Here is a 21,057-nt window from a genome sequence, read left to right as displayed (position 1 = left end):
GTCAAATAGAGTGTTTTTCCAGTCCATACCAAGAAGACAATAATACTGGATTAGCTTCCACTAGTCACAGTAGCCTACTGTGAGCCAATCAGTGCTAATGGATTTGGAACAGGGATGATGTCGGTCTATTGTGAAACTTGAAATAATGGTCATCAATGTAATGTTGCTCTGTTGGGTGAGTTTAAAGGATTTGCAAAGACATTAATTTACACTCTTAATTAGTGCCAGATTCTGCCTTTTGTAGAGAGGGAGGAGGGGAAGGTGCAGTGGGGCTGAGCTGCACCAGGAGGAATTCTGACTGAGGCCAGGACTACACTACATGCTTACTTGGGTATAACTACGTCGCTCAGGGGTATGAAAACTCCACACCCCTGAGTGATGTAGTTATACCAATCTACCCCCCCCCCATGTAGACAGTGCTGTGTCAGTGGGAGAGCTTCTCCTCTGACATAGCTACCGCCTCTTGCAGAGGTGGGGTAACTAAGCTGACTGGAGAGTGCTACAGTGGTGCAGCTGTAGTGTAAACCTGTCCTGAGTTGGCCAGAATTCCTCCTGAGGAGCACACACGGGAGCCAGGAGCTCTGCCACCGCCCAGCTCTTCCTCCATCTCCCAGGCTTCAGAGTGCACTCTCCTTGTTGTGTGGCTACTAGAAAATGGACAGAACTGTGGCCTTGGCCTCACTGGTCCACTTACAGGTACCCATGGAGTTCTAATGAGGAGTAGACCTGGTGCTTCTGAGCCATACTGTCGCTGTGGGAGAAGGTGCAGGAAAGGTTATAGCTTTTACACGTATACTCCTACAAATACTTGGCTGGCTGGATAGATAGAGGCTCTTGGCACCCTCCCCCTCATCACAATCTGACCTTGAGTTAATTTGCCTTTTTGCTGTGGACAAAACTGAAATATTATTTCAAATGATAACTGGAAGGGAAATGCACAGTAGTTTAAAATCAATGCCTTCCAGCTGATCCATGGCTGATCCCTCCCACGTTTAAACGGGTGCAGTTATTTTGTCCTAATGTTCTGATTGGTACTGCAGACTGACCAGCATTCACTCTCATTTCACAGAGGGCCAATCTTTGTTTTATCTTTAATTTGATTATTTTCTACCAGCTGTTATCCATAGAGTCTCTGTTTCTGAAGTAGCTGACTTGATTATTTTGTCCACGGATTGTCCACGGATAGTTTGAAGGTCTTGCCCACATCTGAGAACTCTGTTTCAGTTGCCATTTAAATCAAAGACTTAAAGAACTCTCCGCTGGGGAGCTGTCCCAGATCTTTGAGTTGCTCAAAGAAACTTGAACAAGGTGGGCTATTTCTGAGAGGTGGGAGGGGAACAGGAACAAAAAGCAAAGCAAAAGGAGTTGTGGCTGGTCTGGTACTGTAGCTTACAGGGAAGGAACAGCCTTGATGGTCTCTGAACAGACTCTCATCCTGTTCTCAGCCAAGAAGGAGGTTTGTGATTAAGGATAAGATTTTTGTCATGGAAGTCAGAAATCCTATGACTTTCAGAGACCTCTGTGACATTTTCCATTGCAGCTTCAGCCCTGGGGCAGTGGGGCTGGAGAAGTCAGCTGGCGGGGGGCCTGGAGCTCCAAGCCACGGTGGGGCTTGGGTTCTCATCCCTCCTATCAGACCCCCCCCCCCCCCATTATTTTTAGTAAAGTCACAGACAGGTCGCAGGCTTCCATGAATTTTTGGTTATTGCCCATGACCTGTCCATGACCTTTACTAAAAATAACAATGATAAAATCTTAACCTTATTTATGATACTTGCCTGTGTGTATTTTTTGCAGGATTGGGGACATACAGGTCCCTTTGTTGCAGAGGTCTGTCTTTCTCTCTCTAGCTCTCATTTATGGATTAAATACATTTGAAATGCAGTCTTTTCCTAGTCTCCAAAAACCAGTAATAGGAACAGGCTTCCAAAAAAAAAAAAAAAAAGTAAAATAAGGCGCTAAAAGTTCACAAAGAGTACTAATGAATTACCAATGGAGGCTTATTCTAGTGATCTGATCACACGACTGGAAGTCAGAAACTCCTGGACTGTGTTTCCCAACTCTGCTACTGATTAGCTAAGTGACGTTGGGAAGTCATTTAGGGCTAGAGTCACAAAAGGACCTAGGCATGTAACTGTTGCTTTAGGTCCCTAGATTCCAGAATCAGACTTGGTTGGAATTCACAAAGCCCCCATCCAGCTGTTTCAAAACTGTGTGCAGGTGCCTAAACTCTCTCAGTGCCTGAATTTTTCCAGTTATTTTACTCCATCCAAACACTTACTTTACTCCAACACTCCACGTCTGGACACTTAAGTCGCAGAGTGATTCATGAAAGGAAGATACGTCTTCCTCCGCCTAATTCACCTGTGGGGCCCAATCCCTTAAGTGTGCTCAGAGCTCACTTGCCGGATTGGGCCCTGTATACTGACGTGCACATAACAGCCAGGGGAAGGGAGAGGACAACCTCCCTCACAACTGTTAGCCCAGAGGTTAGAGTATCTACCTGAGGTGGGGGAGACCCCCAGTTCAAGTGCTACCTCCACCTCAGAGGGGAAGATGGCATTTGAACAGGGATCTGCCATTTGTCAGGTGAGTGCCCTCACCATTGGGATATAGGCTCCTTAGATGTTGGTCTCCCTCAATCTCCCCAGTCTCCTGTTCCATTATGAATAAATCATTAAAAAATTAATCGGAGCAGGGGGACAGGACCCTGGGTTTCCCACCGCCCAGGTGAGTGCTCTGCCAGGCTACAGAATCATTCTCATGCTTGTGCTTTTTTGTGCTCTCTCTCTCTGTGACCCAAATGACTTCTTCATGATTTATTCACAGTGGAACAGCTGAGGGAGCCCCACTTCAGAATATTCTGTAGCCCAGTGGCCAGGACACTCACCTGAGAGGCGGCAGATCCCTGCTCCTCCTGAGGTGAAAGGGGGATTTGAACCAGGCGTCTCCCACATCTCAGGTGACTACCCTAACCACTAGGTTAAAAGTTATGAGGGAGTCTCCACCCTCCCAGCTTCTTGTTAAAAAACAAAACAAAAACAAAAAAGCCATGGGCACCAGATGCCAAGAAAGGATTTCCAGCTGAGAATCCGAAACAGAGGGAGGCACCTCCCTGCAGTCTGGATTTAAGCACTAAACTCCCTAAGAAGGGTGGGGTTTGGGACACATCTCTCCCATTGGCTAATTTAGGCTGCTCCCCATCTAGCATGCTGGCTTTTGTGATACCATTCTGAGGCACGTATCTCTCCCCATTCATTTTATAGGGAACCTGCATGCCTAACCCTGGTTTTGGAATCCCAGTGATTTTTTTCTAGGCACCTAAAAGTTAGGTGTGGTGATGCCAAGTGAATCTAGCCCTAAATCTCCTCATCTATTAAATGAGGCTAATATCTAACACTGAGCTGTCATTAGGATTCGCTAACCAAAGTGCATTACAAACAAATCCTAAGCATTATTTTTCTCTAAAATGTTGATAAAGGAACAGGAATAGGGATGCAAATGAAGTGATAGTTGCTAAATAGGGTTCCCCCTCCCCTCCAATAGCTGCGTGGTTACAATATACAGAATTTTTCAAGTTTGTTTGGTAATGTCTGCACCATTCTTGAGGGTGCACCAGTTCTGAGGGTGCACAACAAGGACTGAGCACTTACATCATAATCATACAATAAATTGCCAGAAACAGTAAATTATGGCGTCCTGGAAAAACATTCTACACATGAGGTGAGTGAGTAAAGTTATCTTACTAGCATGATCTTTTTAACAAGTAAGACTTTAAGTCTCTCTCAAATTACCATAACTGTGAGCTGTTACATCTTGTGCAAGCGATTGAAAACAATAGATTTGAGAACCTTTGGGAAAGGCTGGAAAAATATGAAGGCACATCTGGCAGAATGAAAGAATTGGTTGAACGCTCTAGCCTCATTTCATAATATGCAGGACATACAACCATAGTTGCTTGATCTGTTAAACGAGTAAGCTTGAAATAATGTATAGTTAGTATAACGTTGCAAGATGTAATTAGGGGTTAATATGTATGTTGAAACATCTCAGAACTGATTTATGGCTGCCCTGGAGTTGAGTCACTCTTAACTTTATCTACCATTTCATTACTCTGAGGATTAAAAAAAATGTATTTTATATTACAAAAGAGGTTCAAGAAATCATGTAATCTAGGTCATGAATGGCCTACATTTAACAAAGGGCGTTTTCTTCTTCTGAACACTAGTGTGCAGTATGAGGCCCTGATATCCTCTAAAAACATGCTTAAGAGTTTGCAGGATTGGAGCCTGTGTGGGCACTTGCATGTCTATGATGAATAGACTCATAATGCTGCACGGATGCTGACTTTTTTTCCCCCCCCGGTGGGTGCTCCACCCCTGCTCTGCCCCGAACCCCCGCCTGCTCAGCCTCTTCCCCCGAGGTCCCGCCCTTGCTCTGCCTCATTCTGCCCCCTCCCTTGAGGCCCACCCACCCATCGCTCGCTCCTCTCCACTCTCGAGGCCCCACCCGAGCACCTCCTGCAGGCTGCTGTGATCCTCGGCCAGCCCCAGGGGCCCGCTGCCCAAAAGCTGATCAGCAGCCAGACCCCAGGCCAGAGCCACTGTGGCCAGTGGGTGCTGAGCACCGCCTTTTTTTTTTTCCCATGGGTGCTTGAGCCGCAGAGCACCCACAGAGTCAGCGCCTGTGTCACACTGGCAGTGCTGGAGTCAAGACTGAGAAAGGCGAGACAAGTAAAATTCCACTCTTTTCTCAGCTTCCTATAGAACTGACACAGATATAACATATGCACTTGGCCTCAGTCTGTGAATAAGTTCGTGCTGAGTTTGGGGAGAAAAGCTGGGTTGTTTTGGGGGGAGGGTTTGGTGGGGTTTGTATCAGGGGGAAAAAATCAGACTGTTTGTGCTTGTGGTTTTCAGTCAATGACTTAGATTCCTTTAAACACCTGAAACTGGAAAAGCTAATTGCAAACACATTTTTGAAAAAATAATTTAAGAAAATATATGTATTGAGAGAGAGACAGATCTCAAAAGCATGTCCAAGAGCAGCCTGTGCACACACATTCTCTGCCTCCTACCCCCAGTTCGAAAGGCCGTGTATTGAGGTAGGGGGAGAGTGGCTCTGATGGAATCGGGGTCTCGACTGTAGACCAGGAATGTGTATTTGAAGGGGGAGGGGGCTTGTTTGTTCTTTTCTGCTCAAAAAAACCTCAAGGAAACAGTCGAACCCCCTCCCCCCCCCAAAAAACCCCTTCAGTACTGTCATATATTAAAAGTAATAAACCATTCCAGACCATGCCTGGTGCCTTTAGAGGGACACAGCCAGGCAGGACACCTCCTTACGCATCCGAGCCATGCTTATGTTAAACAGCAGCATGTTCCTAAATAAGCTAGTGTTACGCTAGCGGGCGCCCCCTCCTGGCCAGGCACTAGAACTGCCATGAGCGGAATCAAGGCCTCCTTTGCTCTGGATCCCATGGGTGTTTCAAGCTTCTGTAGCCTCATCAGGCTGCAGCACCAGTTTCTCCCTTGGCCTCTCTGGCACATTTACTAGCACTAACTCTGTCTGTCATCCCTTTCCCAGAAATGGGGCTCCTCGGCCCACCTGCCCTCGGCCCCCAGCACCAGCGCTGACCCCCAGGATGCCCCAGTTACTTAAACACACCCTTCTCCCAGAACTCCCCTCGAAGGTGTGAAGCTTCTGGTTACAGTGTAACTCTCGGGGGCATGCAGCGGTTGTGGAATAGTTAGCACAGAGACACACTGTGCACAGAATCTAACACATTTATGCTCTTTTACTTAATCGTATAAAAGCAGAGGAGAGTACAGCTCATACAAAACAAGAAGCATCTTAAACTGCAATGTCCCTTACTATCTTGGGGGCAGGCAGGCAGGGAGCCCCCTGCTTCAGGAGGTGGTATGTGCTGGGTTGCTTCTCCCTTCTGAACTGGAGAAAATGCCCCCTCCCCACCCAGCAGACCAGCCTCTGCCCTTTTGAAACCTTTGGCTCAGGTGACACCCATGCCAGCTTCCCCATGTGGACACACATCCCTACTGGGTGATTTCATTGCCCAGGTGACTTCCCCCTACTAAACCAGTTCTGCTGCGTAGGGACCATCTGTTGTCTAAAAGAGTGAATAGATTTCCGGCAGTTTACAGTCTTAGAGTCAACTATCCTCTGTTGTTCTTTTGCCACCAGCCTTTGACATCTTAACCCAATGTGGAGGCAAATAGACCATAGCGAAGGCAGAAGTCTGGGCATTCAGAATGGAGTTTGTAGCCTGACACAGACACACAGGATACGTCTACAGTGCAATAAAAAACCTCCAGCGCCAAGTGTCAAAACCTGGGTCAATTGACTCGGACTTCAGGGGTTGGGCTGCGGGGCTGAAAATAGCAGTGCAGACGTTCAGGGTCGGGCTTGAGCCTAGGCTCTGAGACCCACCCTCCTTGCAGGGTTTCAGAGCCCAGGCTCCAGCTGGAGTCCAAATGTCTACACTGCCATTTTTAGCCCTGCAGCCCAAGCCCTGTGAGCCCAAGTCAGCTGACACGGGCCAACTGTGGCCATGCCATGGGTCTTTTATTGCAGTATAGACGTACCCATAAGGGTTCGTAATCTCTCACACAATTCATAAATTGTACAGACATATTCCCAAATTGTCACAGCTACCATGATTCATTTTTACTGCCTGTATCTTGTCAGGTTCTGCTTTGTTTTCAGATCGACTCTGTTGAGGCCTTACTTTTTTTTTTTTTAAATATCAAAAAGATTTTCCTTAATAATACAACAGTGTCTTATTTATTACAGCATCACATTAGGCTTCTTTCCCATTCTAGCAAATTTGTTTCTAAAATGTACTGTTTCTGTCTTCACGATTATTGGGTACACTCATCACTTAACAGGAATTGTTATTAAATAAAATAAGTTAAAATGTTGTTGGAAATCATGATAAAAATACCCAATTTCTGACTGAAGCCAAATGAAATGGGGGAAGGGGCACACACGCTCAAAGCCTGATTATGTTTGTCTTTGTTTTACAGGGCTGTTATGATCTGGTGACCAGTTTTATGGAGACAAATATGGGAATCATAGCTGGAGTGGCTTTTGGAATTGCATTCTCACAGGTATACAATTATACTACATGAACTAGGTGGGTTTTTTTCTCTTTTCCTCTTCCCCTGGCTTCAGGGAAGGATTATAATAAGGGACAGAGCTCAGAATGCTCATTAGTCCTTTGGTCATCTGTTCATTGATTTTCTTTTTTCAACTTAAATGCAGTTTCTCCTTGGGAATATGCAGTTATGATTCAACTAATGACTAGCTCAAGGAAAATCACTTGTCCCTCTGTTGGGTCAAACAGAGGTTAACCCAATAAAGCATTGTTTTAAATGGAGCATAAACAACTCAAAAGCCAAATAGCTGATCCATATGTTGGATAGGCTTTTCACTCTTCAGACTTTCTTTTTTAAAGATCTTGTTATAAAATTCAAAGATCTTTAAAATAAGAACATAAATTTAACCTGGCTCATTCAAAAACTGTTTGTTTTGTTTTGGTTTTTATGTGGTGACCCGCACTATTTGCTTATTTCAGCTTCACTGTAAAGAGAAAAAAGTTCAGGGTGGGAGAGGACTATTTGTTAAAACTCTGTTCATTCTACTAACTTTTCTAAATGAAAAACCCCTTTGATTTTTGTGAAGAGAGGCCCCTTAAATCAACGTAGGAGTTCAGTTTCCCTAGCTACAAACAACAGCACAGCTGTAAGGAGAAAGATGCCAAAACCACAGTCTAAAAGCCACACTGTTTCATGATATGTTTTGGCATGCGGAGTATTCAGGGAAGACTAGGAAGCTGGCTATGGCTCCCTGACTTTCAAACTGCCTTGGCCCTGACATCAGTTAAAGAAGCCTAGTGACCGTTCGGACTTATTGTTGTGAGTTGGGTGAAACTTTGGGTTGAGTTAAAACCCCAGTGAGATTGATAGGTGTGAATTTACCCTTCAATTAACATAACTGTAAGCATAAGCTCTGCCCAGGAGTTTTTGACTGAGTCATAGGCCCCAACTTCCCCTCTTTCCCGTGGGTGCTCGACCCCGCCCCCGTCCCCACTCCACCCCTTCCATAAGGCTCCACCCCTGCCCTGCCTCCTCCCACCCCTTCCCCAGAGTCCCCGCCCTAACTCCGCCCCCTCCCTGCCAATATTCCAACTCCTTCCCCAAATCCCCACCCCGGCCCAGCCTCTTTCCCGCCTCCTCCCCTGAGCGCGCCATGTTCCCGCTCCTCCCCTCCCTCCCGGAGTGTGCTAACGCTGCCAAACAGCTGTTTAGCGGCGGCTGGACGGGAAACGCTGGGAGGTAGGCGGAAGAGCAGGGATGCGGCGTGCTCGGGGGGGAGGAGGAGGTGGGGCGGGGGCTGAGAGGAGCTTGGCTGCTCCCCGTGGGTGCTCCAGCCCTGGAGCACCCACGGAGTCGGTACCTATGGACTGAGTATTGTTTTGGGTAGGGTATTTGCGTGTAGAGATCACATAGAAAGAGAGGACAAAAGAACAAAGAGGGAGAGAAAGGCAAGAAAGCCAAGCAGTATCCTCTAAGTATAGTGTGATCCTGGAAAAAGCTAGAGAGCTTTTGAGTCTTATGTTGACTAGAGGGTTGGGGGCTGTAAGCTAAGAAACTGCTCATTTTGTTCTCAGTTCCTTTTGCACTCAGAGAAGCAGGATTTTGTACATTCCTTGTAAATAAACAAGATTGCATCAAAGAAAATACCAGACTCCGTCAGTTTCTACTTTTAGCTGGAACATCCCCAGAGCCCCAAACTCTGACTAGCTATTTGGGTCGAAAAGGACCAAAGATTAGTTAAAAGAAGCCTAGGGACTGTTCTAAATTATGAAAGCTGCTTATGGTCCTTACACCAGTGTAAGGACCATAAGCAGGAATACTACCTGCATCTTCCACAATATCTTGACCCTTCTTTGTAGTAGTCATTTGCCTTGGAATGGTGAGAATCCCCTCAAAATGTGCAGAAATAGGAGAAAGAAAACCACATTTAGAAGCCCAATGCCAAACCATTTCCAAAACAGGACAGTGAGGTGCATGCACATTCGTGGGATTAAACTACTTCCATCTGAGCGAATATTTGCCTTCTTCTAGACCCAGAACAGGTTGACTGTAAACACTACACTTGAAAGTTGTCATTACAGCTGGCATTTGCTTTGGTCATTTAATGTTAAAAATCCAGCTCCAGGCATTTTAGAAGTGTAAACCTGATGGCACGAGGCACCATATTTTAAAATATTTGTGCAGTGCTTTGAAAATGGGAAGTGCCAGCTGAGTTTATTCTGCTTCACCTTAAAACGCATGAATTCAGTCAATGTGCTGCATGTAAAGACAGTGCTCTCATCTGCTAAAACACCAGCAACACTCTCCTCTTTTTACTGCAGTTTACTGCAGCACAGCCCCTTTCTCTTTTCTTGCTTGACTTGCACATCCTGTCATTCCGTGGCAAATTGTAACAGGGAGTGTGACTGTCCATTATAGAGGTTAAACAGTGTGAACAGCCTTTGTTAAAACTGGGGGAACGAAGTTAGGAGTGACTTATGCATGGCTACACATTTTGGTTCAAGAAAAATATTTCTGGCAATGTTTCTATGATTTTATTTTAGTCAAATTCCTATTAACAAGTTTCACTGCTTTGCTGAACCGAGCCTATCTCTAAATTCTTCAGTATAACTGCTTCCAAGTACTGAGGAAAATTGTTAGCAGATCCATTATCCACTGAAACCCAGCCTCAGGTAGCCTGAAGTGTGTTGGTTGGATTAAGGCTTCTGACTGACTACTTTGCCTTGGATGTTACCGTCTCTTCTTTGTCACTAGAAGACCATGATGTCTTTGCTAAGAACCACACTAACATTTTCTTGTCTGAGTCTTGGTTGTGAGGAAACGTCATGCTTTGGTTCTGCACTCTGAGTTGATGGTCAGTTGTACCTGAACCATCTCAAAGCATTGACTTATCCTTCATACAGACACACAGCTAAAGAACTTTGGTAGCCAGAAGCTGTGATAACACTAGCTTTTTACTACTGCATTCCACTTCTTGACAACTGGTAGTAGTTGACTTGTTCTTGTTCCTAACCTTGATGGCACCATTATACAGTGCTCTCTGTACACTATCTGAATCTGTTTTTAGGTAGTCAGAATTGTGTTCAATGCAGATATCTTTAAAAAATCCATCCAAAATTGTTTGAGGACTCGGGAGGTAACATGTTGGATTATTCAGCCCTACACAATTGAGGCACATTGCAGGATATTTTGTAGGTAAGGATCTGGACCAAGTATAAATCACCAAATCTGCTTTAGCCTAGTCACATCTTTAATGAATCTGTAGTACGTGCTGTATTTTTACGTGTAGCATTTTAACTTGGCTAGAAGTTGTTTGCAGCTGGGAGGACAATATAGAAAGAAGCCAGACTGGGATTGTTTGTCAGAGTTTTGACCTGTCTGGATATTTATTATAGGCAATCCATAATTTATGGGTTAAATTCTGTCTTTGATGGAATTGGACGGTGCAGCAAAGAAGAACAGAGATGCAGACCAATGCATCCTCTGCAGCGAGAATCATGCTGGCACAGGCTGGATTTATCATGGCAGGCTGCAGGCAACACAATGTGAAATGCACTTTGCTGCTGCTCCGAGCAAGTGCAAAGTGCACCCTGATGTGCTGCTGGCAAGTATTTGTTGCTGATGGCAGTGTACACTCCAGCCAACTGGGGAGCTAGACATTCTTCACTTCCAGCACACTGTTGCCCCTACACCATTAAGGAGGTGGAGGCATGAGACTCAGGCAGGCATACTTCGCAGCCCACACTTGTGCACTGTAGAAAGATTCTTCCTGGCCTGTTTGTGTGTGCGAAGTGACTCCCTACCTCGCTTAGTCCCTACCCCTTGTGGAGCAGACAGCTGAATGTAGCCTAATATGTGAAGAATACAATAAAGTTGGTTACCATTTACTTATTAATCTGTCTTGCTTGATCCACATAAGAATGGAACCCTCTGACTGATTTCAGATTAAGCAAGGCTAATAGTAACGTAGCAGGCAGAGATACAGCTTTAGGTGAGGTTTCACTGTTTCTATTTAGAATAGTTTTAATCAAGTAAAAGGCAAGTTGCACTGTTTTGCTCTTCTGCAGTAGAGCATGTTGTGCTGGCCTTTCCCTTGCATAATTTGTTAGGTGTTAACCAGTACAAGGAATGTACCAGTTCTCAGAAATGGAAAAAGTTGATGTAATGGCATGATGTGTCTTATTGCTTTGGCATGATTTCTCAACCACAATTAGTGTCTGAAAAGCTGCTTTGGGACCGATGACATCTGCACAATTGCGAAGCACAGACTTTGCTTGTTGAGGTTGAAATAATAATTTTTAGAAAAGCAAATTGTTTTTGGAATCGAAGTCTGACGTTGATTTTCAGCTGGAATAACTTGTGTTTAGCAGGTGCTCTTCATGAAAATGATCCCCATACACTGGACAACATAAAATAAAACTGTCCAAGTCGCCTTTAAGAGGAATGATTTTTGCCTGTGGAACACTACCTGCAGATGTTGGTTTAAAGGACATGGGATAGCCTCTTCAGGTTGGAATTACCATTGAGTTACTCATTAAGTAGGAGGGGATTGTAGTGCAGCTTTAGAGCCGTATTGTTCCAGCTTTACTGCAGGATGCAGTAAAATCAATCCTTCAGAGTGCACAATACCGATTCATTTAGGGATCTGTGGTTGGATTCCCTCTAGTCCAGTACAGCATCCACTTTGTGCATATATTTTAGCACTTGCAATTTAATTTCTAGCATAAAGTTGAGTAGTTGCACCTGACTGGGAGCATAACTCTTCAGATCTGTGCCCACAGCTCATGTTTGGGACAGAAGTTGCACCCACAGACAAGAAGGCTGGGCCTCAGCCTGGCTGAAAATACATTAAGGAGAATAAGAAATGTTTGAGATGTCAATTTGTCCAGTGCCAATGTGGCAGACTCAAAGCAGAGTTTGGATTTGAAAATATTGAAAAAATATTCCTAAATGCTAAAAAAGTACATTCATAAAAATACCCCTTTTAAAGGGGCAATCTGTAAAAGCTATTACCCTGATTCTGATTTGAGTGTACAGCTTCCTCTGTCTGAGAAGAACAGAATGGCTGAGTAGAAACAGCTGTGAATGGACACTGGTCAGGAAGAGGAACAGTTTTTTTTGGCAGAAACACTCCAGGATATGAAAACTTCATAGACATTCTTAGATGAAGCCAGTAAAATCAAAAGAACTAATGCCACAATGATAGGTAAACTCAGTCCTTTCCAGACGAGCATGGAGAGCTGTGTGCCCAGAACACTGAGGATTGAGAACACAGCGATAGAAATCAAGGAGATAAAAGGTGAAGTGTCATTCCACATGGAGAAAACTGGAGTATCAGCTCCAGCAGCTGAGTCCCTGGCTAGTCAAACACATGACTGAGTTTGTACTTATGGCCTTAAATAGGGACACATTGTGAGGATGAAACAGCACAAAGGACCTAGAGACCCAACCTCCAAGTAGAGGTGAAATCATTGTTCCATTTCTGTACTTTGTAATAACAGGGAACTCCTACAGGCGATAGCATTTTACATCTTCAAATCTCTTTATGACCATTAATCCTTACAACACTCCTGTGAGCTAGTATATAAGACAAGCCATCGTGTATTCCTTGTAAACAAGACTGTTAGGAAGTTGCTACACTTAGGCTTGAATGGTCAGATTTTATATAGATTTGGACATGAGACTAGAAACCACATGCCAGAGATGTGAACGCACCACGTGCTGAATTGCACATGTTCAGATGATTTTTGACCACCAGAATGATCATTCTTCATCATGAAGGATTTAGATTTTTCAAAAAAAGAACAGGAGTACTTGTGGCACCTTAGAGACTAACAAATTTATTTGAGCATAAGCTTTCATGGGCTACATCCCACTTCTTCGGATGCATAGAATGGAACATATATTGAGGAGATATATATATACACATACATACAGAGAGCATGAACAGGTGGGAGTTGTCTTACCAACTCTGAGAGGACAATTAAGTAAGAGGAAAAAAAACTTTTGAGTGATAATCAAGATTGCCCAGTACAGACAGGTTGATAAGAAGTGTGAGAGTACTTACATGGGGAGATAGATTCAATGTTTGTAATGGCTCAGCCATTCCCAGTCTTTATTCAAACCTAAATTGATTGTGTCTAATTTGCATATCAATTCGAGTTCAGCAGTTTCTCGTTGGAGTCTGTTTTTGAAGCTTTTGTTTTCCAACAATTTGGAAACTTTTTCAGATTATCCTTGGCCAGACCAGAGGTTTATCCCAGGCAAATGCTTAGCACTGCCAGGAGAACATCTGGAGAAAAGGAGATGAAGAACAAGATAAAATTCAAATTCAGATGAGAGCCTGGGACTTACACATGTATGTGTTGTTTGAACGTTTTTATTCAAAATCCTGAATACCATAGAGCTGGAAGTATAAAAAGAAGTAATAAGTAAGTAAGAAAGAAGTAGATAAGAGCTACAACATATTACTTTGGAGAAGATGGGAAACAGTGGGAGCTAAGGCCTAGTCTACACTACAGCTGCCGGTCAATATAAGCGACGCAATTTGAGTTACGTTAGTAGCATAACTCAAGTCGACGTAGCTTAGATCTACTTACCGTGGGGTCCATACTATGTTATGTCCATGGGAGACGCTCTCCTGCCAACATTGCTTCCACCTCTTGTTGAGGTGGAGTACAGAAATCGATGGGAGAGCACTCTCCCATTGATTGAACATGTCTTCACTAGATCTGATAAATCGATGCCACTGCATCAATTGCAGCAGCGCAGATTTAGCTCCGTAGTGAAGACAAGCCCTAAGGTGGATAAATGCGACTGTTTCTTGTGGAGAAAGGGTTTGTGTGGAGATGCAATGAGAAGGGGAAGGGTTTTTTGTGGTGGTTGTTGGGGTTTTTTGTTTGTTTGCTGTTTGTTAGTTTATTATTTGTTGTACTGTGAGTAAATAGTTGTAAGCGGACTGTAAAGATGTGTAGGTTTATAAAGATTTTTTGGCTAGCTGGTTTATGACAACCAAATTGCTCCCAAATGGCACAACCGTGATTGACCAAGTAAGTGACAATTAAATCTTTCTAGCATCCCATACCAGCACATATGTTGTTTATACTGTTTACTCAAAATCCTTAATTTTTTTTTCTAGCCTCTCTCTGTTTTTTCCTGCCCTCCTCTCATTAACTACACTTGTTATCAGTGGAGCCATTTGTATGGGCAAATTTTAGTATATCCAAAAATGCTGTACAAAGTCCATTTATATAATGGCTTTCCCCTTTTATGCCATGCTCTGTGAAATACATGAGTTTATGTGATGGTAACATGACCCCTTAAAGGTATGAAACAGCATCTAGGCAGTGCCAAAGAGAAATAAATAGCCTGAAGGTCAGAAGGTGCTGTCAAGGCTGTATCCCCACTTTGACCTTTAGGGTACAAGTGTGGGGGCCTGCATGAGGACTTCTAAGCTTAACTACCAGCTTAGTTCTGGTCCGCTGCCACCATTCCCTACCCTGGGAAGCTTTTAGAAACCTCTCACCAATTCCCTGGTGAATACAGATCCAAACTCCTTGGATCTTAAAACAAGGAGAAATTGACCCTTCCCCCCTCCTTCCTTTCACCAACTCCTGGTGAATACAGATCCAAACCCCCTTGGATCTTAAAACAAGGAGAAATTGACCCTTCCCCCCTCCTTCCTTTCACCAACTCCTGGTGAATACAGATCCAAACCCCCTTGGATCTTAAAACAAGGAGAAATCAATCAGGTTCTTAAAAAGAAGGCTTTTAATTAAAGAAAAAGGTAAAAATCATCTCTGTAAAATCAGTGTGGAAAATAACTTTACAGGGTAATCAAACTTAAAGAGCTCAGAGGACCCCCCTCTGTCTTAGGTTCAGCAAACAAAGTACAGCAAACAAAGAGCGAACAACCCCTTAAAACAAACCCTTAAAACAAAGAGCACACACAAAAGCCTTTCTTCCCCCCCGCCCCCCCAAGATTTGAAAGTATCTTGTCCCCTTATTGGTCCTTTGGGTCAGGTGTCAGCCAGGTTACCCGAGCTTCTTAACCCTTTACAGGTAAAAGGATTTTGGAGTCTCTGGCCAGGAGGGATTTTAGTACTGTACACAGGAGAGCTGTTACCCTTCCCTTTATAGTTATGACACGCCCCCCAAATCACAGATAGTGTTGGACGTTCGGTTCCACACTGGCTGTGATTTCTTCCTGGAGTTCTAGGAGAAAACAGAGTTAATAAGACACATGTACCTTTAGACATACTACTGATTATATAAAAACTAACAATATGTTTCATTCCAAGAACAATTGTTAACCAGTTAACTCTGGGAAACTTTCCCGGGAGAGTGCATCAGCCACTTTGTTAGAAGCTCCCGAAATGTGTTGTATTTCAAAATCAAAATCTTGGAGAGCTAAACTCCACCGAAGAAGTTTTTTATTATTTCCCTTGGCGGTATGAAGCCACTGTAGCGCAGCATGGTCTGTTTGTAGTTGGAAACGCCGTCCCCAAACATATGGGCGTAGCTTTTCCAGCACGTGCACAATGGCGTAGCATTCCTTTTCGCTGATTGACCAGTGGCTTTCCCTCTCAGACAGTTTCTTGCTGAGAAACACGACAGGATGGAATTCTTGATCCGGTCCTTCCTGCATTAAAACTGCTCCCACGCCTCGCCCGGACGCATCTGTGGTTACTAGGAACGGTTTGTCAAAGTCTGGGGCCCATAGCACAGGGTCAGACATGAGTGTTGCCTTAAGCTGGTTAAAGGCCTTTTGACACTCATCAGTCCACTGAACTGCATTTGGCTGTTTCTTTCTGGTTAGGTCTGTCAGCGGGGCGGCGATTTGGCTGTAGTGTGGTACAAATCGCCTATAATATCCGGCCAAGCCTAAGAAGGATTGGACCTGTTTCTTTGACTTTGGAACCGGCCACTTTTGGATAGCATCCACTTTGGCCTGTAGGGGATTTATAGTTCCTTGACCCACCTGGTGCCCCAGGTACGTCACTCTGTTTTGGCTTATTTGACACTTTTTAGCCTTAACAGTTAGTCCTGCCTGCCGGATGCGCTCGAAGACTTTTTCCAGGTGCTCCAGGTGTTCTGTCCATGAATCAGAAAAAATGGCCACATCATCGAGGTAGGCAACTGCAGATTCTCCCAATCCCGCTAAGAGACCATCTACAAGTCTTTGGAAGGTGGCGGGTGCATTTCGCAACCCGAAAGGGAGTACATTGAATTCATACACCCCTGCCTGGGTGACGAAGGCGGACCTTTCCTTAGCGGGTTCATCTAGTGGTACTTGCCAGTACCCTTTGGTTAAGTCTAAAGTAGAGATGAATTGGGCATGTCCCAATTTCTCCAATAGCTCATCTGTGCGTGGCATTGGATAGTTGTCAGGACGAGTTACAGCATTTAGCTTACGGTAGTCCACGCAAAAGCGTATTTCCCCATCTGGTTTGGGAACTAGAACCACTGGAGATGCCCATGCACTATTAGAGGGGCAGATTATACCCATCTGTAGCATGTCCTGGATCTCCCTTTGTATAGCAGTTTGGGCATGAGGTGACTCCCGATAGGGTGGGGTTCTAATTGGGTGAGCATTACCTGTGTCAATGGAGTGGTATGCCCGTTCGGTCCGTCCTGGAGTGGCTGAGAAAATCGGTGCAAAGCTTGTGCACAGCTCCTTGATCTGCTGTCGCTGCAGACGTCCCAGGGTCGTGGAGAGGTTCACCTCTTCCACACCACCATTCCTTTTTCCTTCGTAGTAGACACCTTCAGGCCACTCCGCGTCATCTGTTTCCTGGGCTGTAAACTGGCAAACGTTTAATTCTCTGGAATAAAAGGGCTTAAGAGAATTAACATGGTATACCTTAGGCTTTATGTTGGAGGTGGGGGAGGCTATGAGATAGTTAACAGCTCCTAGGCGCTCCTGGACTGTGAATGGTCCTTCCCACGACGCTTCCATTTTATGGGCCTGGAGCGCCTTTAAGACCATGACTTGGTCTCCTACTTTGAAGGACCGTTCTCTGGAATGTTTATCATACCAGGCCTTTTGCTCTTCCTGAGCATCCTTTAGGTTTTCTTTAGCAAGGGCTAAAGAGTGTCGGAGGGTGCTTTGTAGGTTGCTTACAAAGTCTAGAATGTTAGTTCCTGGAGAAGGCGTAAACCCCTCCCATTGCTGCTTCACCAACTGTAATGGCCCCTTAACCTCACGGCCATACACAAGTTCAAATGGTGAAAACCCTAAACTGGGATGTGGTACAGCCCTGTAGGCAAAAAGCAACTGCTGCAACACTAGGTCCCAATCATTGGAGTGTTCATTTACGAAATTACGTATCATGGCCCCCAAAGTTCCATTAAACCTCTCCACCAGACCATTGGTTTGATGGTGATGAGGGGTGGCAACCAAGTGATTCACCCCATGAGCTTCCCACAGGTTTTTCATGGTCCCTGCCAGGAAATTAGTTCCCGAATCTGTAAGGATGTCGGAGGGCCACCCTACCCTGGAAAAATGTCTACTAATGCCTGGCACACACTTTTAGCCCTGGTGTTGCTTAAGGGTACAGCTTCCGGCCATCGGGTAGCAAAATCCATGAAAGTCAGTACGTACTGCTTTCCTCTGGGTGTCTTCTTTGGGAAAGGACCCAGAATATCTACAGCTACTTGCTGAAATGGGACCTCAATTATGGGTAGTGGCTGGAGAGGGGCTTTAACCTGGTCTTGGGGCTTTCCCACTCGTTGGCACACCTCACAAGACCGGACATAATTAGCAACGTCCTTGCCCATTCCCTCCCAGTGGAAGGACTTCCCCAACCGGTCTTTGGTTCTGTTTACCCCAGAATGGCCACTGGGATGATCATGGGCTAAGCTCAAGAGCTTACCCGATACTTAGTGGGAACTACCAACTGTCTTTGAGGATGCCAGTCTTCCTGGTGCCCACCAGAAAGAGTCTCCTTGTATAAAAGTCCTTGTTCTACAACAAACCGGGATCGGTTAGAAGAGCTGAGAGGCGGTGGGGTGCTCCGTGCCGCCGCCCAAGCTTTCTGAAGGCTGTCATCTGCTTCCTGCTCGGCCTGGAACTGTTCCCTTGATGCTGGAGACATCAGTTCCTCCTTGGACTGTGGACTGGGGCTTGGTCCCTCTGGAAGCGATGCAGGTGCTGGGCCTGTTTCCATTGACTGTGAACCGCTGTCCGCTGGTGCACTATGTGGTATTTCAGGCTCTGGCTGAGCCTCTTGGGTAGGGTTATCTGCTGCTTCCACCAGTTCAGGCTCGCTGGTGCCCTCTGGCATTGGAGCTGTAGACGGGTTTGCAAGCGCTGGACTCAGTGCTGGCAATGGTTCTGGTGCTGGTTGCGATGCCAGTTCCAGTTCTGGGACTGGCTTTGGCTGGGTCTCTGGGATTGGATCCACTATGGCTGTTGCAGTCGTTGGCAGGGGATCCGGTTCCACCACCTTTGTTTGGGTCTCCGGTAACACAGACGGGGCCCTGGTGGACGGCTCAGGAACAGGGATGGGGGTGAAAGCTTGCTTAGCCTGGCTGCGGGTGACTATTCCCACCCTCTTGGCTAGCTTCACATGGTTGGCCAAGTCTTCCCCCAGCAGCATGGGGATGGGATAATTGTCATAGACTGCAAAAGTCCACATTCCTGACCAGCCCTTGTACTGGACATGCAACTTGGCTGTAGGCAAGGTTACAGACTGTGACACGAAGGGTTGAATTGTCACTGTAGCCTCAGGGTTGATGAGTTTGGGGTCCACTAGGGATTGGTGGATAGTTGACACTTGTGCCCCAGTGTCCCTCCAAGCGATAACCTTCTTTCCGCCCACTCTCAAGGTTTCCCTTCGCTCCGAGGGTATGAGAGAGGCATCTGGGTCTGGGGATCTTTGGTGTGATTGGGGTGTAATGAACTGTAATCGGTTGGGGTTCTTGGGGCAGTGAGCCTTTATATGCCCCAGTTCATTACATTTAAAACATCGCCCTGCTAAGGTATCACCGGGGCGATGTTGGTTGATGGAGACTGGTGTGGTGGGGTGAGAAGGCGTCTGGGGTTTCCCTTGGGATGTGGGTGGGGCCTTGGGTTGTCCCCGGTGATAAGGTTTTGTTTCGGCTTGCCCCTTCTGATATTCGCTCCAACTGCTACTAGCTGTTTTCTTTTCTGTCACCTCCACCCATTTGGCTCCAATCTCCCCCGCCTCGGTTACAGTTTTGGGCTTCCTATCTAGGATGTACCTTTCTATTTCCTCAGGAACACCCTCTAAAAACTGCTCCATTTTTACTAGGGAAAGCAGATCTTCCAGAGATTTAACATTTGCTCCTGATACCCAGGCATCACAATTTTAGTCAATGTGGTAGGCATGCCGGGTAAATGACACATCTGGTTTCCACCTTAGGGCTCTGAACCGCCGACGGGCATGCTCGGGTGTTAGCCCCATTCTGAGTCTGGCCTTGTTTTTAAAAAGTTCATAACTGTTCATGTGTTCCTTAGGCATTTCAGCCGCCACCTCTGCTAAGGGTCCACTGAGCTGCGGCCTCAGCTCTACCATGTACTGGGTTGGAGTGATGCTGTATCCAAGGCAGGCCCTTTCAAAATTTTCTAAGAAGGCCTCAGTATCATCGCCTGCCTTGTAGGTGGGGAATTTCCTGGGATGGGAAGTGGTACCTGGAGAGGAGTTGCTAGGATGGTCTGATGCATCCTGCTTAGCACTTGCTACTTCCAGTTCATGCTTCCTTTCTTTTTCTCTCGCCTCCTCTTTGGCTTTTTCCAGCTCCATCTCTCTCTTGTGGGCCTCCTCTTGGGCCTCCTCTTTGGCTTTTTCCAGCTCCATCTCTCTCTTGTGGGCCTCCTCTTTGGCTTTTTCTTCTCTTTCATGGGCCTCTGTTTCAAGTTTTTTAATTTGAAGCAGTCTCTGATGTTTTCTTTCATTTTCTTCTGCTTCTAGTTTGGCCAGTTCTATTTTGTTAGCTACTTCTTTGGTAGTCATTTTCCTGTTTTCTTGTGCTGGGTCACACCCCTCTGCAGTTGACTGAAACTGGGATGTACTCAGCTCTGGCTGCTGCTGAGTTAACAGAGACTTTCTAACTAGCTACTCACGAGGATGTAAAAAGAAAAAAAACAATTCAGCTTGTAAATTCCTTTTACCAGTCAAAGTTTTCTCACTTTGAACCCTTCTCTTAACAATGGCTCTTGTTAAAAAAACTTAACACCTCTGCCTTCAGGCAAGGAGAGATAAGATATGCATCTATCTACCTTCAGCTCTGCTTTCCAAGCAGCTAGAAGGAAAAAAAAATCTTACTGGCTTTTGGGTTTAAAACGATCTCCACCGCTGTGCCACCATGTCAAGGCTGTATCCCCACCTTGACCTTTAGGGTACAAGTGTGGGGGCCTGCATGAGGACTTCTAAGCTTAACTACCAGCGTAGTTCTGGTCCGCTGCCACCATTCCCTACCCTGGGAAGCTTTTAGAAACCTCTCACCAATTCCCTGGTGAATACAGATCCAAACTCCTTGGATCTTAAAACAAGGAGAAATTGATCCTTCCCCCCTCCTTCCTTTCACCAACTCCTGGTGGATACAGATCCAAACCCCCTTGGATCTTAAAACAAGGAGAAATTGACCCTTTCCCCCTCCTTCCTTTCACCAACTCCTGGTGAATACAGATCCAAACCCCCTTGGATCTTAAAACAAGGAGAAATTGACCCTTCCCCCCTCCTTCCTTTCACCAACTCCTGGTGAATACAGATCCAAATCCCCTTGGATCTTAAAACAAGGAGAAATCAATCAGGTTCTTAAAAAGAAGGCTTTTAATTAAAGAAAAAGGTAAAAATCATCTCTGTAAAATCAGTGTGGAAAATAACTTTACAGGGTAATCAAACTTAAAGAGCTCAGAGGACCCCCCTCTGTCTTAGGTTCAAAGTACAGCAAACAAAGATAAACACTCTGGTAAAAGGTA

General features: G+C 45.4%; 1 protein-coding gene across 1 annotated transcript in view; it reads left to right on the top strand.

Annotated features, from left to right (window-relative positions):
- The window catches only part of TSPAN7 (tetraspanin 7), a 196,760-nt gene that overhangs the window by 163,599 nt on the left and 12,104 nt on the right, over positions 1 to 21,057 (top strand). Inside the window, exon 6 of the mRNA XM_065417130.1 lies at positions 7,041 to 7,124. Coding sequence (XP_065273202.1) covers positions 7,041 to 7,124 — 84 coding nt within the window. The remainder of the gene's footprint in view (positions 1 to 7,040; positions 7,125 to 21,057) is intronic.

The sequence above is a fragment of the Emys orbicularis genome, chromosome 1 (assembly GCF_028017835.1).
Source record: "Emys orbicularis isolate rEmyOrb1 chromosome 1, rEmyOrb1.hap1, whole genome shotgun sequence".
NCBI classification, from domain to species: domain Eukaryota; kingdom Metazoa; phylum Chordata; order Testudines; family Emydidae; genus Emys; species Emys orbicularis.
This window is presented reverse-complemented; position numbering and strand designations above follow the sequence as displayed.